This window comes from Monodelphis domestica, chromosome X (genome assembly GCF_027887165.1).
Source record: "Monodelphis domestica isolate mMonDom1 chromosome X, mMonDom1.pri, whole genome shotgun sequence".
NCBI lineage: Eukaryota > Metazoa > Chordata > Mammalia > Didelphimorphia > Didelphidae > Monodelphis > Monodelphis domestica.
Window position 1 is genome coordinate 62,637,709 of NC_077235.1, and position 25,961 is coordinate 62,663,669.

A 25,961-nucleotide genomic window follows, 5' to 3' on the forward strand; every position below is an offset into this window, starting at 1 on the left:
TTGTGCGAAAATAAATTATTCGAACAGAATGAAGTAGTGAACATTAGCTGAATTCGACCAGAAGCTTTTGGAATAAGACCAAACATGGGTCAACAAAATAAATTCATCAACATCAATTGTTTCACAGTAAGACCAAACATTCTTTCTGAAATGTAAATGCTATTTTCTGAACTTTTGAAGGCAAACAATATCACTGTGTGCTCTAGAACAACACCTAGGCCATTCATTTAGCAATGCAGCATGTCAACAATTGCAGATAGAAAGAGAGAAGAGAGAAGAGAGAAGATGGGGGGGAGGCAGGAATGAGGGTTTTCCAAGTAGAATAAACCCATAAGCAGGTGTTATTTAGGACACCTTGCTTAAACACTCCCCCTGAGGTTAATAATGACCACCAATTAAGACAATATTGCGATTAAAGACAGTGACAAGAAATTCCCCACCCCCCCACCTGGGAAGGGAAAGCAGAGCAGAGCAGAATCCCTTCCTTTCTCTTCATCTCTTGGATTTCACTGGTCTGGGCCTTGGCCTTCAATTGGACCTTGGCCTTGGCCTTGGTCTTGGCCTTGGCTTGGACCCGGGGTGGGGTCCTGGTTTGGACCTGGGGTGGGGTCTTGGTTTGGACCTGGGGTGGGGTCCTGGTTTGGACCTGGGGTGGGGTCCTGGTTTGGACCTGGGGTGGGGTCCTGGTTTGGACCTGGGGTGGGGTCCTGGCTTGGACCCGGGGTGGGGTCCTGGTTTGGACCCGGGGTGGGGTCCTGGCTTGGACCCGGGGTGGGGTCTTGGCTTGGACCCGGGGTGGGGTCCTGGCTTGGACCCGGGGTGGGGTCTTGGCTTGGACCCGGGGTGGGGTCCTGGTTTGGACCCGGGGTGGGGTCCTGGTTTGGACCCAGGGTTGGGTCCTGGCTTGGGCCCTCATTTAGCCCTTCATTTTCATCTTGGTCTTCATCTTCATCTTGGACATGGACCTGGACCTGATTTGGGTTTTGGTTGCTGGCCAAAAACATCAGGACACGACGAATTCCATTCAAGCGGTTCTTTAGGGACTGCATGGACAAGAAGGGGAGTTGAGCTCGGCTTTCAAGTGGTAGGACTGCCAGAATCCACCAGCACCAGGAAGGGCCATTGGGGTTGACCTAGAGTAGAAACACAAAGAGGGGCTGCTTACTTTCAGGAGGAAGTCCCAGGCTGTGGGTTAGTTTCCTACGTCTCAGAGCACAAGGATCAGCTCCAAGTCCTCTGTCCTTTCCCTAAGCAGTTCTGGGACCTTCTTCTCTTGGTTTATCCCAGCAGTCTCTCAGTGAGTACCCTCTATATCTACTTACTACTGCCACTAGTGTTCCTTCCAGATTATAGTTGTTCTGAATCAGACTTTGTGCCAGGGACAGACTGGTGTGAGCTGCCTGGTAGTTCTAGGCTGCTGCTCCCTAAACAGCTTCTGTCTCGACTATCACTGAGTCACTGTGGTATCTGGGAGCTTCTCCTGGACAACTGCTCTCACCACTACAGTCTCCCTTCCACCAGCTTGGAGGGCCTACAAGCCTGAGCCATAGCGACACAGGTAAGCACTCCCTCTTCCCCTAGGGAGATGCTTCTTCTAAAGATAGGGAACCTGACTTTTGAGCACAGGGACGGGGGGCAGAGAAGGGCATCCACTAGGAAATGAAGACAAGCCTGGGTAGTTTCCAGTCTCTCTCCAGATCTCATGCCTGCTCCTTTCTCCCACCCTGTCTGCCTGCCCTGGCTGCAGCTTTTCTAGCCAAGTATTCAGTCTTCCAGGCCAACCAGGAATGCTCAGTCCCATGACGGGACTCCTCCGTCTCTGCTTCAGACTTTTTCTGCCTCAGCTTAGCCTTCGCTTCGGGAGACCTGAGACCCCAGGGAGCAAAGGGACTGCTTCAGTTTAGGCCCTAGCTTGCATGGCCCAGCAGCGACAAAGCCACAAACCTACACCTTAGCAACCTTAGGACTCTGTTTTCCGGTCGGTTGGCACCTTGTCTAATTGATACCAGCTACCCTCATTGGGTCCCTAAGGCCAAGAACCGCTCAAGGGCAGGCCACTTCTGCTCTACCTGTGGGTCAAGATCTTTAGGCGGCATGGGTCCGAAGTGACCAAGAATGCGGCTGCGGAGCGCCTGCTGGAGCGAATTGAACCAGGCAAGTGCCTGATCGTACACAGAGCTGTGCAGATTCAGCAACCGGAGGTACTCTTCTCCTTCAACCTGGAATGAGTCCAAGAGAAGTCATGTGAAGAGGAGGAAGAGGAGGAGGACAAGGCTCCTGGTGGCACCACAGGCCTTTCCTTGGTCTCCCTATCCAAGACCCTTCAGCCCATTGGGAGGAGGTCTGGGCACCCTGCTCCTAACTGTCTATGTGCGCATCAACTTACATGTCCAGATGTAGGCAATTAGATGGTGGGGGAGGGGAGGAAGCTAGCAGCTGTTCAACTAGTTGTCACAGCAAAACATCTGCATCATCCGAGATATTAAAAGGGGATCGAATTCCTCCCCACCCCCATCCATTCCTTGCCATGCATCCTCTCTGCTCACCAGGAAGGGCAGATGAGAGGGTACCAGCATTCCAACACCAGAAGTCATTCATTCCACAGAGTGCCCATTACACGCAGGAAGAGAAATGACTGCTCTCATCTCTTCTTCCCGTTGCAATAATGGACTGACTAACTGAGCTTGCCACCTCTCCTGCTTGCAAACAGGGTCGTGCATTAATGGGAAGATATGTTTGGGGAGGAGCGGTCCCTCAGTTCAAGGGAAGGGGTTGCCCTGTAGCCATCTTCCTGATGTCTCCCAGTTGCCCTGCTACTGAGTTGATGGAGTGGGGCCAATGGCTGCCATATATGAGCCCGCTCTGCTCAAGCTTTTTGGCTTCTCTTAAGGTACCACCAGCAGCCCTAAGGGAAAGCCAGGGGCCACAGATGCTTCAGAAAAGTTCTCATGAAGCCAGGTTGGCATTCATTCCCAGTTCCTGGAATCTGATGGCTTCCAGACTCTCAACCTCTAAAGCACACCCACCTTCTGATCCTCGACATATTCGATGTCGGCTGTGTTGTAGCCATCCCTCTGGCTCTGCCGGAGCACCTTAAACCTCCTCTTACCAATGCTGTCCACAACGGAGCGGCCATCAGGAAAGAACTCAACATTTCTTATCTCCAGCAAGCAACCGTATTCTGCAAACCTACATATTGGGTAAGAGTAAGCAAAATACTCATTCTCGGCCATGGGTGTTAGGTATCCCCTGGCCTGCTGCCCAGCCATCTCAACAACTGTAGAAACCGGGCTAATTCCTGAGCTTGAGCCCTTGGGAGACCCTCTCCCCCACACCAGAAAAGTCAACAGGCCGTGTCAGGCATGGGCCAGAGGCTTTCCTCCTTGTGTCCTTTGTCTTCTGGACACTGGCTCAGCTGAGCATCCTCAGAGGCTTTGCTGTAAAGGAAGGTTGTCCTGGGGTCCATGACTCTACCTTCCAGGCCTAACCAGTGGGCCTGAGGAACAATGTGTACTGAAGAATCACAAAACAACGCCCCCTCCCAAAGTCATGTAATCTAGGCAGCTGAGAGAGCAAGGGAGACAAGGATGGTCACAGATACTCTGCCTTGAGGCAACAACAATCATCATTCACACTTGGGCAAATGAGCACAGCTGTCCTTGCAAAGCATGATGGGATACGGATGCCTTTATACAACAAGGATGTCAGGTCCCAGTTCTCTCCCTCCCACCATTCTGATGATTGAAGGTAAATTCTGGATGCCTGAGGGTAGGGATTAGTAGCTCTGCCCTTCAACCTCAGAGCCTCCCAAGGGTCCCAACCACCAGTCTGATGCCTGTGTGGCTTTAAGGGATAGACAGCAGAAGCTGGAAAGTGAGGAGTGGGAAAGAGAAAAGGGGAGAAGAGGACAAATAAGAAGTAACCGTTGGAATGGAAAGGAAGAGAGTTGAATCTGGAGCCACAAGTCCCTGGGTTCCACTCTCAGCTCAGCCACTCTGTGTTGTCTGGCTACCACTGTCTCCAGCACTCTCTCTTATAGAAAAACCAGTCTGTTTCCCACCACTGTGCTCATTCCTGCTTCTGTTACCCTCATCTGTGTCCCTTATTCTCCTCCTGCCCACTTTGGTAAAGTGGTATGTGGCAGAAAGGAGTGGCAAGGGATTCATGGGCCATATTCCCTAGGGTTAGGGGCTATCCCCCAAGGCAAGCCCAAAGTGGTCCCACCACAGGCTGCCAGAACACCTCCCATTCCAGTGTTGCCTGGGGAGGGGGGAAGAGGCTCAAGCTGCCCATATCCCACTGTCTGCACTTGAGTTTTCCCATCTGTCATATATGAGGGATTGGCCAGGCCAGCTCAAAGGCCCCTTCCAGTTCTGGCAGTCTATCATTGCTGTCTGAAAAGGCTCAGCCCCCGTGCCCACACCCCAGCTGAACACTCACCCTCTGGTGGAGTCGCCAATGCACATGCCAAAGTGCTTGCTGCCGGTCTCCATGCATCTTCGAATCATAAGGCGGTAGCAGGGTTCAAAGATGTGTAGGGGGCATGGCACAGTGGGGTAGGCCATGGTGCACACAAAGATAGGCACATTCTTACTCAGGCTGCTGCAGAAGGGAAATACAATTTTGATAACAGGGCTTCTCCCAAAGGCCTCCATCAGAGAGATGCCATCTTTGAGCACCAGAACACTATGGTGGAATGTCTTGGCCTGCCTTCGCTTTTGCTGCCTTCCTTGTCTAGGAGGAGGCTCCTATCTTGCCCAAGGAATAGAGGCCTTCCCAGTCACCACTCCCTCTGGCCCCACCTGTGACCATCTCCCCCATCCCTTCCACTGGCTGGTTCTGCCTCCCAAGAACTACTGAGGCAAAGAGTGGGAGGGGGAAGCAGGCAAACTACCAAACCCAGAGACCAACTCGGTGGGGCGGTTGGGGTGGGGGAGTGAAGAACGGCTTAGTTTAAAGATGCAGAGAAATGCTGAGTGCTTAGTCACATTCCAAAGGGGGTTATCTCCAAGTTAGGTCCCTTGGTGCTGCCAAACTAGTTAGAGAAAGCCAGCTTTCTGGGGGTAATGCCAACTAAGCAGAATCAGGGAGGTGCAAGTCCCCCTATGGGCAGGAAAAGAGAGAGAGTGGGTCTGGAAAGGGGTTCTCCAAAATGACTCCCAATGTGAATGTAGCTCATCCAAAAGGGAGCCTCTTACCCTTGGTCCAATCAGAAGGCATAGAGTGCCCAGCCTTTCCTGAGTGATGAATCCCAGAGGGATTAAGAGCAGGCAAGGCTTAGGAACGGAACAGGACTCCTTAGAGCCCGGCCCAACAGACTGAGTTGGGGTATCAGTCACCTGGGTCCCAGGTCCAACCTTTTGCCTTCTGTGCCAGCCTCAGCAGTATATTACTAGGTAAAGCACGGACCCAGTGAAATTGGGAAAGTTTCTGCACAGAAGGCTAATAGGATCCTAGCTCTAGAGCTAGAAGGGACCTCAAAGGCCGGCTGGCCAGCTCCTTTTGCACATAAGGAAATGGAAGCCCATGGAGGGGAAGAGACCTGCCCAAGGTAGCAGAAAGCCGAGATTTGAACCCAGTGCCTCTAAGTCAAGAATTCTTTCTATTGTATCAGGTTGGCTCTAGAGGGACTTCAAGAGATCCACTGGTCCTGCCCTCCACCTCCCACCATTTGAGCCCCTGACCCTTAAGAATACCTTCCTCAGATCCAACTGAATGAACTTGACTTACATTGCAGGCCATTCCCTCTTGGTTCCCTCACATGCTGGGAGACACAATGACATATATGGGGTTACATACTTGGAGAGTTCTGCCATTTCCTCCTCGAAAATCCTTCTGCGCTCCTTGAGGTCATCAGGCAGATACTTGGCTATCATCGCCTCCATCAGTAAATTTTTGCTGCATTTCCTCACAGACACACACTGTACCGAGAAGGAAGGAAATCAGCTGTTGCCGGGGACTGCCCAGTCATTGGGAAGGTCCAGCGATCACTCGATCCCTGTGTTAAGGTTTTTCTAGCAAACAGACTAGGACTTCTAGAACTATTAATTCCTAATCAAGTTTATCCAGTGTATCCATCAGGGAAGAGGAAAGATAATGCCCCTAGGGACTAAAGTGCTTTTTACAACTCTCATTTAATCCTGATAACAACCCTGGGAGGTAGGTGTTTTTATTCCTATTTGATGATTGAGGAAACTGAGGCAGAGAGCCCACAGTCATGCCAGTGACAGAGAACTCTGTTGGGCTCTAATTATACCTCTTCAAAAAGGTCTAAAATAGGGAAATTGAGGCTTGTCAGAGGCCTAGAGACAACCTCTCTGAAAAGTCTCGGGTCTCCTATTTTAGACCAGTCCTAGGCTCAGAGCATCGGTTCCCATGAAAAGGGGCTGGGGGTCTGCTCACACTCTCTCTCGTAACCATGCCAGCTGCTTTGCTTACTCAATATTTCATATGAGTTTCTCAAATCAAATAAGCTGTCTTACCTCTGCAAGGCCTTCTTTGCACAGGGGACACTTGGGGTTATGATCCAAGCTTCTTTCAAGACACTTCATGCAGAAGGTGTGTCCACAGGGGGTGGTGACAGGCTCATAGAACAGCCTGAAATCAAATCATAAAAACCCAAACTGAGAATTTCACTCAATTTTAAATTTTCTGGGATGCTGACTGGGGAGGTGTTGACTCTAAACTAGATTGGCAATGAAAGAATTTGATAGGGTTTTCAGCATATCTGAGGCAAGGGCCCTCCCAATCTATCTACCCAACAGGAGATAAGACGGTCAACTGTGGAGCTGGCTAGGGATCAGAACCCATGTGTGGAACTGAACTATGTCTGACTTCAACATTCCTCACATCTGTCCTGCTAGTCCTGCCTTCTCTCGATTAGGGAATGACCATCACCTCAACTGTGAGTGGGGAGGCCCCTGAGGCTCAGTCGCCATTGCTGCCAGAAATGGTGACCAAACCAATTGTCCTCTGACTAGTTGAAGACCCTTCTCTTTCACTCAGGATCTAGACTGCCTAGCCCATCACTGCTCATGCTCCCCACTCTACTGTGCCCTAATCCAGCTGATTTGGAGAGAACATACAAGTTAGAATCCAGGCTCTTCCACACACTAGTCTTTAGCAATTCCTTTGCCCTCCTTGGTCTTCAGTTTCCTTTTCTGTGAAGTGATGCTTGACTAGATGGCCTGAGGCCCCTTCCAGCTTTCCATCTAGGATCTCTAGCCCTCCTATCTCTTTTCCACTCTACCCTCCCATCTCATTGTGCCCTGAGGAGCCCTCTAAGGACTGTCCTTTAAATTAGGTCTCTTCAACTGTTCCTTCCATTTCCTGGCTATCCCAGAAGCCTGGCTCTCTCTCCCCTGAAGAGAAGACTTAAAGAAGGGATCACTGGATTCAATGCCAGTTGAATACTGATGAGAAACAGAGGGAAATCCTGATTGTCCAAACTGGAGCAAGGACTGGAAACACTGGCCAGGGTTGGACAACTCAACCCTACTTTTTACCTCCAAAAAGAAAAACCACACACAAAAAAACCCACAAAGGGACCTGTAGAGGCAACTGGCTGCAGAGTACCCTCCAGTGGCAAGTAGTTGTACCTGCAGCCCTAACTGCTCAGCCTCCCCAGCACAGACACTGGCCTGGCCAACTGGGCCAACAGTTAACATATTTGTGGAAGAGGCGTCTTTTCTGGCTTGGAATGCCCCCACCATCCTCTAATTGCTCACTTGTATGGAAACATCCTCTCTATTCCACTATGCTATTCTTTTTGCAGATGAACTGCTTGGGCATGTTCAGAATGAAGACTTGGCCCAGCTCGTAAAGCCCAGGACTAAGTCTAGAACAGCCCACTGGAGGATGGGGGCTCAGTTTTGGTTTGGGGGGTGAGGAGAACTATTCCTTCCACCCAATGAGTGGACCATATGTATTGAAAACCTAGCAACAATTAAACCTGACAAAACAGGACTTGGGGTGGGAGGGAAGAAAATACATGCTAGCTGGACCCAGGAGGCATGTTGGTCAATGGTTTTGCTTCCTTGTTTTACACCTAGTGGATCCTCTAGATAGCTGCCGCAGCAAATAAGACATCAGCAAAGTTGTCCATGGAAGAGCACAAGATCAATGGTGCTGCATACTTACCTCATGCAGAGAGGGCAATCCAGGTCAGTTGGGTCAAAAGATTGAAAAGGAACATTGTGAGAACGATCTGTTTCCCGAGTCTCGAGTGTATCTGAAATATGAAATGTATAATCAGATCTGGAGTGAGCTTCTGACCCTGACCCTTGGGCCTGGTTTATTTTTCAAAATCAGATGTCTTGCCTCGTATTTCCACCCTCAGTCTCTGGAAAGGTCCTTCTTTGGTATAGTGGAATCTTCATGCCTCTATGGACTAATAGGGAATATGACCCAGAAGGGGTAAATTAGCATGTATATATATATATATATATTATGCCAAGTTTGGGGCATGATAAGAGAAGCCTAGTTCAGGGGAAAGGGCCCTGGGCTCTTGCCACTAAAGTACTATATGGCCTTCAGGAAATGTTTTCACCTTTCTGGACCACCTCCTTTGTAAAAAGGAGTGGCCTAGATGGATCCCCTCAGATCTAAATCTAGGATCCAATGAATGATCTTACACAAGTCATTTCCCCTGGCTGGGTTCAGTTATAAAATGAAAACTCACTCAAGAATCCTATCCTTCATTCTCTTTTCAGACTTAATGACTTTGGGGACCCCTAGAGTCTCCTTAGGTAGGGCTATTTACCTTTCTTATGAATCTTGCGTGGTACTTCAGAGTCTAAGGATTGTGATGCGCAGCGTTTTCGTCTTGGCATTTGACGTGTCTTGGGTTGCTTGTTCCCCTCTTCTTCCTCCTCCTCCTTGGCTAGGGCTCCTCGAGTCTGTCTCTTCTTGGCTGGAGCCACTTGAGACTGCCTCTTCTTGGCCTGGGTTTCCAGAGCCTGTCTCTTCTTGGCTTGGACCACTCGACCTGGTTTCCTCTTGGTTTGGACCACCCGTCCTAGTCTCTTCTTGGGCTGGGTCACTGGAGATGGTTTCCTTTTCTTGGGCTGGGTAACTGAAGCTTGTCTCTTTTTCTTGGGCTGGGTCATTGGAGTCTGTTTCTTCTTCTCCTTAGGCTGGGCTGCTGGAGCCTTTCTCTTCTTGGGCTGGGCCACTCGCACCTGTTTCTTCTCCTCTTTAGGCTGGGCTACTCGAGCTTGTCTCTTCTTCTTGAGCTGAGATGTAGAAGCCTGTCTCTTATCTGAAAAGGACACAGAAGCCTGTCTCTTCCCATACTGGGAAGTAGAAGCCTGTCTCTTTCTGGACTGGGAAGTAGAAGCCTGTCTCTTCCCAGGTTGGGATGTAGAAGCCTGCCTTTTTCCGAGATGAGACATTGAAGCCTGTCTCTTTCTGGTCTGGGACACTGAAGCCTGTCTCTTTCTGGTGTTGGACACTGAAGCCTGTCTTTTTCTGGTCTGGGACATTGAAGCCTGTCTCTTCCCTGGCTGTAACTCAGAAGCTTGTTCCTCATCAGGCTGGAACTCAGAAGCTTGTTCCTCATCAGGCTGGAACTCAGAAGCTTGCTCCTCATCAGGCTGGAACTCAGAAGCTTGTTCCTCATCAGGCTGGAACTCAGAAGCTTGTCCCTCATCAGGCTGGAACTCGGAAGCTTGTCCCTCATCAGACTGGAACTCAGTAGCTTGTCCCTCATCAGGCTGGGACTCAGAAGTTTGTCCTTCATTGGGCTGGAACTCGGAAGCTAGTCCTTCATCGGGCTGGAATATAGAAGCTTGTTCCTCATCAGGCTGGAACATGGAAGCTTGCCCCTCATCTGGCTGGAACTTGGACTCTTGTTCCTCATCAGGCTGGAACTCAGAAGCTTGTTCCTCATCAGGCTGGAACTCGGAAGCTAGTCCCTCATCGGGCTGGAATATAGAAGCCTGTTCCTCATCAGGCTGGAACATGGAAACTTGTGCCTCATCGGACTGGAACTCAGAAACTTGTCCCTCATCTAGATGGAACTCAGACTCTTGTTCTTCATCTGGCTGGAACTCAGACTCTTGTTCCTCATCAGGCTGGAACAGAGAAGCTTGTCCCTCATCAGGCTGGAACAGAGAAGCTTGTCCCTCATCAGGCTGGAACAGAGAAGCTTGTCCCTCATCAGGCTGGAACAGAGAAGCTTGTCCCTCATCAGGCTGGAACAGAGAAGCTTGTCCCTCATCAGACTGGAACATAGAGGCTTGTTCCTCGTCAGGCTGGAACACAAAAGCTTGTCCTTCATTGGGATGGAACATAAAATCGTGTTCTTCATTGGGCTGGAACACAAAAGCTTCACTGGGCTGGAATAAAAAGGCCTGTCTCTCTTCAGGATGGAACAGTGAGGCCTGTCCCTCTTTGGGTTGGGACACTGAAGCATGTCTCTTTTGGGGTTGGGATGTTGAGGCCAGTGTTTCTTCAAGGTGGAATGTTGAGGCCTGTGTTTCTTCGAGCAGGGACATGGAGGCCTGTTCCTCTTCAGACTGGAACAGTGAGGCCTGCAGCTCTTCAAGATGGAACACTGAGGCCTGTCTCTCTTGGGGCCGTGATATTGAGACCTGTGTTTCTCCAAACAGGGACATGGAAACCTGTCCTTGGAGATGGGATGTTGAGGCCTGTATTTCTTCAAACTGGGACATGGAGATATGTCCGTCTTGGTAATGGGATGTTGAGGCCTGTATTTCTTCAAACTGGGACATGGAGGCATGTCCTTCTTGGTAATGGGATGTTGAGGCCTGTATTTCTTCAAACTGGGACATGGAGGCCTGAATCTCTTCAGACTGAGAAGCTGAGGCCTGTGTTTCTTCAAGCTGGGACATGGAGGCCTGTATCTCTTCAAGTTGGGATGTTGAGGCCTGTGTTTCTTCGTACTGGTACATGGAAAGTCTCTCTTCAAGTTGGTACATGGAAATATGCCTCTCATCAGGGTGGTATAGGAAAGCCTGCCTCTCGTCAGGATGGTACATGAAAGCCTGTCTCTCGTCAGGATGGTACATGAAAAGCTGCCTCTCATCAGGGTGGTACAGGAAAGCCTGCCTCTCATCAGGGTGGTACAGGAAAGCCTGCCTCTCATCAGGGTGGTACAGGAAAGAATGTCTATTTTCCTCCATAGACTGGGCCATCAGAGCCAGTGTCTCCTCTTCTGGCCGGGACATCAGAATCGGTATCTCCTCATCCTCTACTTCCTCCTTAATCTGGAACTCTGGAATGTCTATTGGTTCCTCTTTAATCTGGAACTCTGGAATGTCCAGTGGCTCCTCTTTAGGCTGAAATTCAGGAAAGTCTAAATCTTCTTCCTCCTCCTTGGGACGGAACTCAGGAAAATCTAAATCTTCTGCTTCCTCCTTGAGCTGGAACTCAGGAAAGTCTAAATCCTCTGCCTCTTCCTTGAGCTGGAACTCAGGAAAGTCTAAATCCTCCTCTTCTTCCTTGAGCCGGAACTCAGGAAAATCTATTTCTTCCTCTTCCTCCTTGAGCTGGAACTCAGGAAAATCTATCTCCCCCTCCTCTTCTTCCTGTTTGAACTGGAACTCAGGAAAGTCTATGTCCTCCTGCTTGAAATGGAATTCAGGAATGTCTATCGGCTCCTCTTTAAGCTGGAAATCTGGAATGTCTATTGGTTCCTCTTTAATGTGGAAATCTTGAAGGTCTATCTCTTCTAACTTGGGCTGGAATACAGGAATCTCTATCTCCTCTTCCTTAGGCTGAACCACTACTGCCTGAATCTCTTCTTCTTCCACCTTGGGCTGGAACACAGGAACCTGTATATCTTCTTCTTTAACATGGATCATCATAGCCTGCATTTCTTCCTCAGGCGGGACCACCATAGCCTGTATTGCCTCCTCAGGCTGGACCATCATAGCCTGTATCGCCTCCTCAGGCTGGATCATCATAGCCTGTATTGCCTCCTCAGGCTGGATCATCATAGCCTGTATCTCATCCTCTGGCTGGACCAGCATAGCCTGTATGTCCTCTTCTGGTTGCACCAACACAGCCCGTATCTCCTCCTCAGGTTGGACTACCACAGCTCGTATATCCTCCTCCTCTGGCTGGACCACCACAGCTTGTATCTCCCCCTCCTCTGGCTGGACCACCACAGCCCGTATCTCTTCCTCATCTGGCTGAACTACCACAGCCTGTATCTCTTCCTCAGGCTGGACCATCAAAGCCCGTATATCCTCATCTGGCTGGACCACCACAGCCTGTATTTCCTCATCTGGCTGGACCACCACAGCCTGTATTTCCTCATCTGGCTGGACCACCACAGCTCGTATCTCCTCCTCCTCTTCCTCTGGATGGACCACCACAGCTCGTATCTCCTCCTCCTCTTCCTCTGGATGGACCACCACAGCTCGTATCTCCTCCTCCTCCTCTTCCTCTGGATGGACCACCACAGCTTGTATCTCCTCCTCCTCCTCCTCAGGCTGGACCACCACTGCTTGTATGTCCTCTTTTACCTCCTCAGGCTGAACCACCAGAGTCTGTCTCTCCTCAGGATGGATCACAAGAACCTGAATCTCCTCTTCCTCAGGCTCAACTGTTTTATTCTGTCTCTTCTCCTTGGCCTTAACATGAGTCCCCTGAACCCGTCTCTCCTTATCCTCAGGCTCAATCATTGTAGCCTTTCTCTTCTCCTTGGGTTGGGCTTCCAGAGCCTGTGTCTCCTCCTCCTGGGCCTCGACCATTGAGGCCTGTCTCTTCTCCCTGGACCTGAGAACTGGAGCCCGCTTTTCTACCTCCTTGGCTTTCCCTTCTCTTCTCTCCCTCATACATTCGTTGCCGTGTACCACCCCTGTGGCTGGTCTCCTCACTCCACTGCAGCTAGGAAGGTTTGGTTCCTCCTGAACCTCCTCCTGAACAGGAGGGACTTTCTCTATCTCCTGTGAGACAGAGAGAGAAGGCAAAATGAGTGACTACTTGCAATCTTAGTCTTCCTCTGATTCCAAGCAATGGTTGTAGCACCTACTTCATGGTATTCAAATATAAATGTGCGTATGTAAAGCACTGTGAAAATGTCAGTTAATAAAATAAGGCAAGCCTTTTGGAAGGATCACAATACAAAATGGGTGAAAAACTCTATTTGTCAGGCTAAATTGGGGGGAAATTGGTTTTAGGAGTTCCTAAAAGAATCCAAAATGATTTGGGGGTGGAAATTCATTTCTCTTTTTTGTAAAAATTTCTGATCTGAATGATTGAAAACTGAGTTAGCAAGAACACTTTTAACCCAATAAGCTCAAGGTTCATGGTCCCACACTGTGACAGGCCAGGCACTCACTGGGCAGTCTGTGAATGGCATTCCTAATAAGCAGGTTACTGGGCCAATAGGTCAGCTGGTTAGATAACCAGTTTCCCAGAAGCTCATCTAGCTACAGAGGGATTATTCAAAGCAGGAAGAACTTTTCTCTGCCCAGAGAATCAATCTGGTGCCAATTTGGGGAGATTGAGCCAAGGGAAATCTCTCCCTAATCTTAATCCACAGTCCATAGGTAAAAGTTTCCCAGGATCCTCTTTTAGAGGTACAAATTGGTAGCAGATGAGATAAGGGGGAAGCTGGATAAAAATCTGAGGTGGGATGGAAAAGGAGAAGGTTTCTCCCCCTCCCACAGTCTGTGGTGTTCAAATTTCAGAACACAAGGACCTGAAGTTTTAACTTCTTAGAATGAGGAGCCCATTCTTCTTGGTTTGCCAAGCAGATAGATCATGCTTTAAAGGCACTTAATTCCAGGCCTTCCCACTGGCTCACAATGCCAGATTCTCAAAAGCTATCTAAATGAGCTGCTAGGAAAACTCATGCCCCACCCTGATGCCAAGTCTCACATCTATGAGGTGCTACTACCTCTATATCTGTCTCCACCAGGGAAACATCACCATTAACTCCCCAAAGACTGGCCTGCTGAGGCCCAGCAGGTTATGTGTCCAGGCACAAGCACCCATCCATCCCCTTATGTGGGCACCCTTTTTTCCTTTTACAGCCAGTGACTACTATATACCAGGCACATTTGGGGACAACTTGTTTCTTAGCCTGATACATGGGAGAGGCTTCAGCAGATGAGTAGGTCAAGTCATCACTACTCCAACAGAGGCCACATTCCCTGCTCTTTCCTGCATTGGGTACGGGGAGAGCTGTTCTAAATTTTACAGTCTGGTTCCCCCTCCTAATGACCCCCTCCTTAGATCTTTTACATCGAAAGACTTGGCCTTGGGAAAAAGAAGCTGCACTCCTTCCCCTTGATCCCCACTCCCTCTCCCTCCACACACACACACACACACAAGGGCAAGCTCAGTACACAGCAAAGCCCAAAGAAGTAGCTAGTAGATAGTCTGTCCACCTTACCTCAACCAATCCTGGAAGTTGAGGTTCATCTCTGTTGGAAATTGCACAGGGCTGGGAAGGCACAGCACAACCCCTTTCTATACAGCCACTGGGTTCCAATTGAAGGCTGCTTGCTAAGCGCTCCTGGGTATTCCCAGGGATAGGCGAGAACAAGCTGAACAGGAGCTGAACAGAAAGCATAACAATTCACTACCCAGTTAGCTCCTTTGAGGCTCTGAAAGGAAAAGGAGCTATTCTCTTAAGTAAGAAGACAAGAGAGAAGGAGAAAGTGACTCCCATAGTTGAGGACTACCCCAACACATTGGCCAACAAGACCTAAATGAGGTCTGGTGTTGGCAACAAAGTTGTCTACTGGGTTCCTCTTCCATAGTCACTCTTCCAGAGCAGGCCTGCAAGCAACTAAGGCTCAGGCCCAGACCAGTAATCTGGCAAGGAAGGAGGCAGTGAAGGAGCAGACAGGAAGTTCTAACAGGGACTCTGGGCTATTCTTATTGGGTTTCCTAAAGTCACAGGCAGAAGGTTCTTTGTTCACTTTTGCTAAGGAACCCAGAACTTTTTTATTTAATCTGGTCTATCTCCCTCCCTCCTACAATCAATCATCAACTCCTCCCCTCTCTTCTTTTGTTTTGAAATCCTTACCTTCTGTCTTAGAATCAATACTTTGTATTGGATCCAAGACGGAATGGTAAGGGCTAGGCAATGTGGGTTAAGAGACTTGCTCATGGCTACACAGCTAGGAAATATGTGAGGCTACATTTGAACCCAGGACCTCCAGTCTCTAGGCATGTCTCTCAATTCACTGAGCCATTTAGCTGCCCCCTCCCCTCTCAACAGTGGCCCTGAGCTTCCTCTCCTCCCTTCAGAACTGTGTTACATTTGACTTTCAACTTCCCTAGCCAGACTGGGGACTGTTAGGGTAGGAATCCATGTTCTCTCCTGCTTTTCTAATTATGTTCAATTTCATCCCTTTTTAGTCCAAGAGGTGGACTGGACTCCCAAGGCCCAGAATTGGCAGAAATCTACTTAGTGGCTAACCAATTGCCAAAGCCCAACAATGAAGAGAATGACAGAGACCTGGGGACTTTGTTCCCCAAATGGCCCAATTGGGCCACCCAATTCCCAAGGTGAGATCTGGGAGAAAAGGCCATGACTTTCCAAAGAAACTACTTTAGAATGTACAACTAGCTTCCTTTCTAAAGAGAAAAAAGGAAGAGTGGAAGGAAAGGGAGGGAAAAGAGTGGTCAGTGGTACAATCCACGACACTTCTTCAGTCCTACTCAGTGGATCAAGAAATCCAAAGTCTAATCCAAGGTCTGGTTCAAGACCACTTCACAATGCTAAATCAAAGCCAATTCCACTCAGGGTTTAGCTTTTGGAAAAAGAGACTCCTTAATGGGTCAATAAGGGAGGCAACCCTCCCCTCAAAAAACCCCGAACTCACAACCATGATGATCACACCATCCTAAGTATTCTCTACAAGAGATCTTAGAGGTCTTCTAATCCAATCTCCTCTTTGTACAGAGGAGAAAACTGAACCTCTTGGAGGAGAAGGGACCTGCCCAAGGTCTAGGAGAGCTCAGTTTAAAACTCAGGTATTCGGCCTCCAAATCCAGCATTCTTTCCATTATCCATTCCGTGGAAGGAAATTGCAGCCCGCCACAGAAACATCTGTGTTCCTACTTCTTTTCCTTCACTTATTTGAGCCTTTTGTATATACATTTTCCAAATCTGACAACCATATTGGCAGCTCCACCCAGCCCTCTTTCCACTACTTGCAGGCTCTAGAGGCCCTTGAAGGGACAGAACCCAAAGCTCAGGGTGGTTATGCTAGCAATGGGGGAAGAAAGGGCAGAGGGCACAATCCCAAACATGGAGAGGAAGAGGGCTTGGATGGAAGACTCCAGGAAAAAAGTGGGAGAAGCTAAAAACCATTCCCCATTTGGAGAGAAGGGCTAGCCTTGGGAGGAGGGGGTGTGTTCCCACCAACGTGTGGGTTTCCACACTGACTATGGCCTGGCACATAGTAAATGCTTGTTGACTTTACTGTGATCTGGTAATCTAGCAATAAGCCTCTCATCTGCCTGCTTGCTGACTTCCCCCAAGCCTTCCCCAGGCTCTCCCTCTCCCTGCCTCATGAGTTTGTCTTGGGATGAGGCAGCCCTGATGATTGGTTTCTACCTTGGGAATCCAGAAGACCTTCATGCAGGCTTCAAGAGTCACTCATTTTTAAAACAACCTTTAAGGCTGAAGTCCCCAAGCTCCCCCTCCCTCCAGGGGGCTCCTCCAAATGTGCACTAGATCATGGCATCTGATGTCCAGGGAATGCTGACTGGAAAGGCTTCCATAAGGAGATATGGGGCAATAGTGGATAGTGGGTAGTGGTCTCTGACTTCCCTGAGCCCCCACCACAGAAGCTTTGGGACGGAAGGTGGGTAAGTTCAGCTCAAAGGGATCTGTATGACTCCCTCTGAGACTCTGTCTCTTCTCTCATTCTCTCTTTGTTCTCTCTTTGTCTCTGTCTCTCTGTCTCTGTCTCTCTCTCTCTCTCTCTCTCTCTCTCTCTCTCTCTCTCTCTCTCTCTCGCTCTCTCTCAGAGAAAAGGGTAGCAAGCCAGTCCCTGAATTCTCATGCTAAGCCAGACCACCGAGTTATTCAAGAATGCCGACTTTGACTTACCCTTGCGGCTTCAGTTCTGACCATGACGTTATCCTCATCCAATGCCACACAGAACAGGAACTCCCTGAGGGCTTCTGCTGTGTTTCCCAAGAGGGCTAAGGCTTGGCCTTTGCGTAAGTGACCCTACAAAGAGACAGGTCCCCTTATTCAAACCCAATCTCAAGCCCCACTTGAGCAAAAATCTGCCTTTAACAAAAGTTCAGATTTGAAAACCTTGAACTTTATCACACACAGGAACAAGAATGGCCTCCATTGTTAAAAGAGTTATAAAATGGGCCCTGAAGGTTATGACATTTAGTCTGACAACCTCATTTTACAGATGGGGAAACTAAGGCCAAAAGAGGGAAAGGGAACTGGTTAAGTTTAAACAGGCAGTGACTTGTCATATATTCCATGATCCTCCAGACCATGTTCTGTTAATAAATGTTGCCTGCCCCAGATAACATTGTGAATTTTAATAAGGCCTTTTAGAGACAATGCGCCAATGCAATTTGGGGCATGATGGCAGGCTAGTGGGAAAGAGATTTAGAGGTAGATAGGTCTTTCAGTGCCTTGTAAATCATTCCAAGTTAGTAGTCATCTACTGCATCTGTCGCATAGAAAATTAGTTCAAATCTTTTTATTGACAGATTACATAGAGACTTGGAGAAAGGGGTTGGTGGTGGTGGTGGTGAATGGGAGGGACTAGATCTATGCAACTCCTTCTAACAGTGAAAGTCAGTATTTTTCTGCTGCTTATCTTCAGGTTTTCATAGGCAGCTGAGAACTAAAGTTAGAGATGGGGGAGTAACACAGCCAGTATGTGTCCTAGGCACAGTTTGGATATTGTGTTTATATCCATGTGCTGAAGGCTACTTAGAAGCAGAGGCTCCAGGCTCTAAGCAAACAGAGTGGGGGCTGCGCTGATTTTAGAGACTTTTAGCAGATTTTCAAATGTTCAAATTTTGGGGGAATGGTCATTCTGATTTCTAAAAAAATTTCCATTTTCAAAAATTCGCTCCAAAATAATTTGTTTTCCCTGCTAGGGACACCAGGAACCCCCTTTTACCCTTCCCAAAAGACCTCTCCAACTTGTTCTGCCACAGTGTCTGAAAATTCATCACTACTGATTGTTTAGATTAAATTAACGTCTTTATTTAAAATGTGAAAAGGCTACCACCTAGGAGAGAGACCAGTGAAGTCATTATCCTCCACTGGTACTTTATCAGAGAAGGAAGTCTACAGGAGAGGAAAGCCAGGAGTAGAGCTTAAGGTAGTGTATTGCCTACAGTGGAAATCTTTGAATTGCTGGAGGGCATGGGATAACTGGCAGGATATAGGTTCCTTGATAATAGGGAATATTTATCCCAGCATCCTGTCTCCCCTTTTGAGCTACCCATCAAACATTTCCTTAGCACCCCCCACCACACACAAACACAAACACAAACGTACACAGAAACACACACACACACACACCTGTAGGAACCAAGCCAATAGAGGGCATTATTGGGGGAGGGGGGTGAAGAAAGGGCCTTCCCTACTTGTTTCTACCTGGAACAAAGCCATCAACCAACGAGAACACGCACCTTCAGCCAATGTGGCTGGAGTCTGCAGGCCATGTCGGCATCATGCAATGCAGCTTCTGGATGTTTCAAGATAGAATGTATCTGAGATCGGTTGCTATAGAGCAAGAAGTCATTTGGAGCTGTTGATTGAAACACACAGCAGCATATAGTCTCATCAATTATCATCAGCACAGAACCCCAGGCCTCTCTCTGGGGCTTTAGAAAGGAGAGCCACTTAGGGCTGGCTCTCTGACTAGAGTCCCACTCCCAGAACCAGTTATCAACTGGTCTAGACTTGACCTGGTTGCCTGGGATTTGATCCCTGAAGCTGATCTTCACTTTCTGACATCACTTACAAGTAAATGCTTTGTCATTTTCTTTTTTCTCTATTTTCTCTTTCTTTGTTTCTTCTTTATGATTTCAAAAAAATTGTTGGTAACCCTATTTTCAGCCCTGACCAATGACCTTCCTCCATCCACTGTTAACCCATTTGGCTTTTGAGTTTTAATTTCTGTAAAGTAAGCTAAGGAATAAATCTTGCTACAACATTTAGTTGTCTGTGGGCTTCCGAACCAGAGGTCAGGTGTGATAATTTAATCCTTCCTAATTCAGTTAGTATCACACAGACATGCCATTTTCTGGCCAAAGACCTCCCTTCTTTTTTTTTTTAAACCCTTACCTTCCATCTTGGAGTCAATACTGTGTATTGGCTCCAAGGCAGAAGAGTGGTAAGGGCTAGGCAATGGGGGTCAAGTGACTTGCCCAGGGTCACACAGCTAGGAAGTGGCTGAGGCCAGATTTGAACCTAGGACCTCCCGTCTCTAGGCCTGGCTCTCAATCCACTGAGCTACCCAGCTGCCCCCCAAAGACCTCCCTTCTTAACTGATTTAATATATGGATTTTAACCAGGGGCTGGGCAGGTGTTAAATGAGATAATATTTGAGAATATAGAGTGATAATAGTTGTAAAGCAATTGGCAAACTGTAAAAGCACTCTATAAATGTTAGATGTTATTATTAAAACATTAAGAATATGGTAGTAATTTAGCATAGATCCATTCCCCCATTACTGGATCAACAAGGGCAAGAACTTGTCCAGTAGAGGAGGGCCAGGTGACCAGCAGCATCTCCTGTATAGATTAGACAGCCCATATCAAAGGGCAGTTTCCTTAGGGAAAGGTGAAATTCATTTGGGCCAAGGCCCTCCACTAATCTCCCCACCTAGGCATGAAAAATAGAAGGGGTGGAGAATAAATAAAGATACAGGAAGCAAGCCCTTGTAATTGGAGAATGGCTGCCTAGGAATTACCAAAAGAGCAGAACGTTACAGGTGCAAAGGCCTTTGGAGATGAGAGAATTTCAAAGCTCTCTAATCTAAATAAGGGGCCACCTATGTCCAACAAGAGGGCATCTGGCTTTTGCTTGAAGACCTCTAGTCAGTGGGAGGGAGCTCAATACCTCTTGTGGTTGCCCATTCCAAAGTGACCTGTCTAGAGTACAGGTCTGATCATGTAACCCTCTCACCTTCAATAAACTCCACCTCTAGGATCAAATGTAAAATCTTGTTTGACATTCAAAGCTCTTTGTAACCCTTCCTCATCTTTCCAGTTTTCTTGAACATTACACACTGCCCCACACCCCAATTTCTCTGCCATCCATCGATGCTGGCAGTTTTGGTGTCCCCCACACAGGATTCTCCAGCTCTGCCTCCTGGCTTCCCTCTGGTCCCAGTTAAAATCCCATCTTCTATAGAAAACGTCATCTGATTCCCCCTTAATCCTGGTGCCTTCCCTCTGTTGATGATCTCCAATTCATTCTATATAAAATTTGTGGCTCCATAATTGTTGGCATGTTGTATATCCCAATTAGGCTGTGAACTCAGAGCAGGAACTTTTTGCCTTTCTATGTATCCCAGCACTTAGTAAAATGCCAGGCACACTGCAGGTGCTTAATAAATGTTTGCTAACTTGACTGAGCCTAAATCTGCTTCTGTGCAATTTCTCCTCATTATTAATAAATAATAACTTAAATTTATATAAGTGCTTTACACATAATATCTCCTTGCTCCTAGTTCTTGTAATCCAATCTATAGCAGATAAGGAAAATCAATGCTAGAAAAAGGAAGGGACTTGCCCATAGCCAACTAAATCAATTCAGTTCAGTCATTTTTCAGTCAGGTCTGACTCTTTATGGCCCCATTTGGGGTTTTCTTGGCAAAGATACTAGAATACTTTGCCATTTTCTTCTCCAGCCTCTTTTTACCAATAAGGAAACTGAGGCAGACAGCTATTTAAATGTCTGAAGCCAGATTTGAACTCAGGAAAATGAGTTTTCTTAGTTCTAGGCTTGGTGGCTTCATTTAGCTGCCCCCATAGCCACCTGGCTAGTTAATTGTGAGGCTAGAGCTATTACCAAACTGTATGGATAGATAAAAAATGGAGGGGGATATACAATAATAATTTCTCTTCTTTAAGGCCCTTTTCTCATAGGGTCTGATAGCCCTGTCTTGATTTCACTGGAGGATTGGGGGGGGGGGGCTTTCAGGTTGCTGGCAGCAAGGGGGAGGGTGGGGGTTCATAGGATCATAGAGCTAGAAGCTAGAAGGGACCTCAAGGGCCAGGGTGGGACTTGGGCACCATCTTGTTTTATCAGTGATGCAGTTTTAAAAAACCTACTAAGGATTAAAAATCACCCTTTTAAGACCTTTTTAGAGCTCTGCATAATTTGCCAATAGGCATCGGCTAAGGATTGATGATGATCTTTGATATTTTTGCTGGAGTGGATCACAGAATGTAGACAATAGGTTCAAAATGTGTTTTTCTGTACCTTAAACTGCAATCTCTCCTGGGTGCAGGAGGCCAGATACAGAACGTCACACACAGTCCCTTTGCATGAGGGTTGATGAGGGGGGGAAAGGGGGAGGGCGGGCCCTCTAATTCTGCCTCTTTTTCAGCAATGCTAGATTCTCACTGCTTTTCCCCCTCCCCCATCCACCAATTAAGGAGCCACATTTTTATTAAGTCTTACATTTTTGCTTTGCAAATTGGATGCCATGCCCCTGCTTATACCTGTTGCAGGCCTGTGATGGCAGTCAACAAGTAGTTCCAATCTTCCCCATTTCCACTTGTCTGTGCCAACCTCATACCCCCTCCAGTCGCCCCTATGCCAAGTGCTAGAGCCAATGAGGGGGTTCCTCTCCCCCCTACTGTGGCCGGGCTGGGCAAATTCAGGCTCAATTCTTCTCCCCACCCAAATTGTCTCCACTTCACCCCTGCCACGTACCAGTGCTGGAGAGATCCTTGGGGGTTACAATGAGAGAAAGGAAAGGGAGGGGGGAAGGGGGCTGCAGCTATCAGAAACCATAGCACTCTCCCAACTGCCCACGGGGGTTCCAAAGACTCACCCTAGGAGCCTCTCACGACCCCGTCCAAGCAAACACAACTCTGAGCCCACTACCACCAACTGCCTGACTTGGGCTCGCCTAAACAAGGAGACCGGCAGGCCTAGACCATCGACAGCAAGGGAGAATCGATCGGGTCTGGCAAGGGGGTTGGGGGAGGCAAAAGCTGCCCTTTCGACCTAAAGAATCGCGCTCTATCACAAACAGCGACCCTGACTCACAAGCCAGTCGTACGATCGGCGCCGGCTCCCACCTCTTTTTCCTCCATCCCAAGGATGGTTTCAGAAACCCTGGCCCACTTCAGTTACCTCACCATTACACAACTCGGCCCCACGGAGAGGAGGGGCCGGGAGCCGGCCCGGCCAGAGTAGCCGAGCTCAAAAAGGGCTTATGCAACGCCATCCTCTCCGGGCCTTTTTCCACTCGCGACTCGCGCGCGGATGGGCATCCAAGCCCCCGAAAGTTACCAATACACCCAGAGGCCCACGCCCCCTGGGGATCAGACGATTGAGCATGCAAAGCAGAAAAATCTCAGGCCCCGACCCTGAGGTAACCAGACTGACGCACGTGAGCACACACCCACCCGCCGCCCAGCCAGCGCCACACACAGCCCTGAACAGGCACCTGCGGCCCTCGATCGCCGATACCCCCGCGAGACGCCCCCCCCCCTTCCGGGAACTGGTATTGGGGATGGGAGGGAGCATGAAGGCAGACCCTACCCCCTCAGGGAAAAAAGTTGGTCCTCAAAGGGAGCAATCGGGTCGAGGGGAGATAAAGACGCTCTTAGGGGCCGGTCCCTCCCCTCCCACGGACAGTGCCAGCCTCCCCTCCGCCCCCCGCCCCCCCGGGGCCCCAGTTCCATACCCAGGTCGAGCGCCTCACAGTACTTCTCCAGCGCCTGCTCCGGCTTGTGCTCCTGGTACAGGCGGTTGCCTTCGTGGCGGAGCCGCGATGCCTGGGTTGGGCCCGGGAACCACTTGGTCAGCAAGTTGCTGAGCAGCACATTGACCCGCAGGCGCGGCATGGGCGGCACCGGCTGGGGAGGAGGCGGCGGCGGCGGCGGCGGCGGCGGCGGCACCGATCCGCTTGAGGAAGCCCCACTGCAGCCGGGGACCTCAGAGACCGCAGATCCCGGGACGCAGCACAGGGTGCAGGGGCGTTCTTTTTCCAGGCACACTTTGCAGAAGGTGTGTCCGCAGGTTAGGGACACAGGATCGGCCAGAAACCCGAGGCATTTCCGGCACAGGAACCCATCCCAGGGCGCCAAGTACTTAGCCGCCTCGGCCGCCAGCTCCTCCATCTCTTCCTCTTCGTCCTCGTCGTCCTCTTCGTCCTCGTCGTCGTCTTCTTCTTCATCTTCTTCTTGTTCTTCTTCTTCATCTTCTTCCTCTTCATCTTCCTCTTCATCATCATCTTCTTCTTCCTCTTCCTCTTCTTCTTCTCCTTCTTCTTCCTCTTCTTCTCCTCCTCCTTCTTCTTCTTCTTCTTCTTCTTCTTCTTCTTCTTCTTCCTCCTCTTCTTCTTCTTCGTCGTCGTCGTCGTCTTCGTCTTCTTCTTCCTCTTCTTCTTCTTCTTCTTCTTCTTCTTCGGGCATCTCGTTCTCGCTGAGCTCCGACTCCCCTTCGAGGAAGCCCTCTCGGTTGCGGATGCTCTCGGCCAGGCAGCGCACGAGGGTGTCGAGGTGCTCGGGCATCAGCTGCCGCCGTTGGTAAAGAACCTGGTACAGCTCAAAGGCTTGGTGGAGACTGCCGCTGGTCGCCAGGGCATCTGCCTGCTGGAGAATCTCCAGGCTCTCCGGGGTAAGAGTCACTGTCAGCCTCGGAGGGGGCGCCTCTAGGAAGGCGGATAGCCCGTGTGAGCCCGACGAGCACGACGGCCCCGCCTGAGGTTCCGAATCTTCATCCCCCGGGTGGTGGGGCCCCTCACCGGGATTGTTACTCATGATGGCTGAGCGCTGGAGGCGCCTAGTAGCCGCGCGGCTGAAGGCGCCGCTGGACCTGCAATCCGGCGAGCTGGCCGGCTAGGGCCGGGACCCGATCGGCCTCAGCGGCCGCGGCGCCGGCGCCGGCGGCGGCGGCGGCGGCGGCGGCGGCCGGGGCCGGGGCGGCGTTCGCAGGAGGTGCTGAAGCGGCAGCGGCTGGATTGACAGAGACTGGTGCTGCCGAAGCAGCGGCGTCTTCTGCGACTTGGGCTCGAGGGGATGACGAACGGTGTTTTTCAGTTCTCTGCGGAGACCCTACATCCATACCGTGCGCCCCGCGGCTCCCAGTAACTGTCTCGGCTCGGCGACCGTCTTATATAAACCGAAAACACGTGACACCCCGACCGCCTCCCATTGGCCGGCGAAGGGAGAACTGTTACAAAACCTGATGAAGGGTTTTGTAACAGTTGGGAGCTCCCTCTTCTTCTGGCTCGGATTTTTTTTTTTCCCCGTGTGAGTGTGAATGCGAGTGTGTATGTGTGTATGTATGCGTGTGTGTGTGTGTGTGTGTGTGTGTGTGTGTGTGTGTGTGCCGTGTATATATGTGTGCCTAGGGATAGCTGGATGCTTTTTCGGCGTCTGGATCTGTATGTATCTATGCGCGCGCGCGCGCGTTCTGGCTTGTCTGGGCTGTGCGCCTGTGCCTCCTGGATGCTGTTGTTTACCCGCCTTGCCGGCAAATCTTTGGCCGAGGCAGAACTCACTGGCTCTGCTTGTGCACCAGCGACCACCCCAGCCCCGCCTCGGGCTGCCAGTGTACCAAAACCCTTCGGCACACCGAGCTCCCTCCCTTCCCTGACTCGGGGTCCAATACGGCTGGCGATCCCTGCCCGGAGTGGTGGCTGGACAATTGGGGGTGGGGGGAGGCGGTGCAGACCTCGGGCCCCTGAACACAGTTGACCTGCCTCCTTTCTGTACTGTAGTGCACACTAAATCAAGCATCATTCTGTTGGGGGGGGGGGTTGGGGAGCGGTGTCTGGAGGGCAGGGATGGGGGAGGGGAATGGGCCTCGACCCCTGTCTCTAGTGCGTAAACAGACAGGGTCCTCCAGAAGCCGAGAAGCCTTACAGGCCAGGGCAGGGGTTCAGGACCCCTCCTAAAAGCCTCCTAGCTGACCCTTTGAGTGTTGGGGGAGGGCCCCGTTTGATAGGAATTTGGGTGGTGAACAACCCCGAGCATCCTCTCAAGATAATAGGCTCCTTTTGGAGGCCTGCGGGGATTGGACACGGCCTGGCTAAGGAGAGGACCATAAAACACAGATGCAGCAACCTGGACCCCCCCTCCCCCAACATTCTGTATTCACCAGCTAAATTCTTTAGAAAAATTCCTTCAACCGTTCCTAGCCTCCTTGGGCCCTCATAGGCCTTGGTTTTCTTCTCTGTCAAAAGAGAGAGCTGGATTAAATGAATTCGGAGCCCTCCACCCCCTTGGACCTCCTGAGATCCTGCATCATACTCCTACAAGTGGCTCGATATTTAGCCACAGTAAAGGCTGCTGGGGCCATATAGCTGCAACTGCCTCCCACTTTTGCAAAGATTGCAAAGAGTGGTGGATGGTCTAGACAATTTGGAGAGAGGTCTGCACTGAAATAAGACTAAAGGGAAGACATCCTTGCTGGAAAAAATGGCAGGTGTAGACCCCAGTATGAAACTGAGGGCAATTTGAGACCTGGTTATTGACTGGTACCATCCTGCCCATAGGTCTTGCTCTTCCCTTCCCTTCCTTCCCCTAATCTCCTCACCTTTCTCTCACCCTCCAGCCTTGTTTATTGCCCAGTCTCAGGATCTTCCAAACTTTGGGCCTAGACTTCTCTCCCATCTCTGGTTATTGCCCTCCCCCACTCCTCTCACATCCTCTAGAGCCCTGTGCCCCTAAAGACAGGAATTGTATATTTATGCCCTGCCCCTCAAGTCATGAGTGCATCTTAGCCACTGCTTAGGAGGGTTTTTCCTGCTGGGACACTAGGCCCTAGATTGGGCAATGACTCCAAATG

At 49.8% G+C, this 25,961-nt stretch overlaps 1 protein-coding gene across 1 annotated transcript; it reads right to left on the reverse strand.

Moving 5' to 3' along the window:
- Positions 1-23,960, reverse strand: LONRF3 (LON peptidase N-terminal domain and ring finger 3). The gene is made up of 12 exons (XM_016426651.2): positions 22,852-23,960; positions 18,610-18,728; positions 17,045-17,167; positions 14,369-14,533; positions 8,762-12,914; positions 8,140-8,230; positions 6,483-6,597; positions 5,800-5,921; positions 4,441-4,602; positions 3,027-3,189; positions 2,070-2,219; positions 1-1,133 (listed from the first exon to the last, which is right to left on the reverse strand). Exons 1-12 carry the CDS (start codon positions 23,927-23,929, stop codon positions 507-509), a joined length of 7,068 nt encoding a protein of 2,355 aa, XP_016282137.2. The 5' UTR covers positions 23,930-23,960; the 3' UTR covers positions 1-506.
- Positions 23,961-25,961: the final 2,001 nt, after the last annotated feature.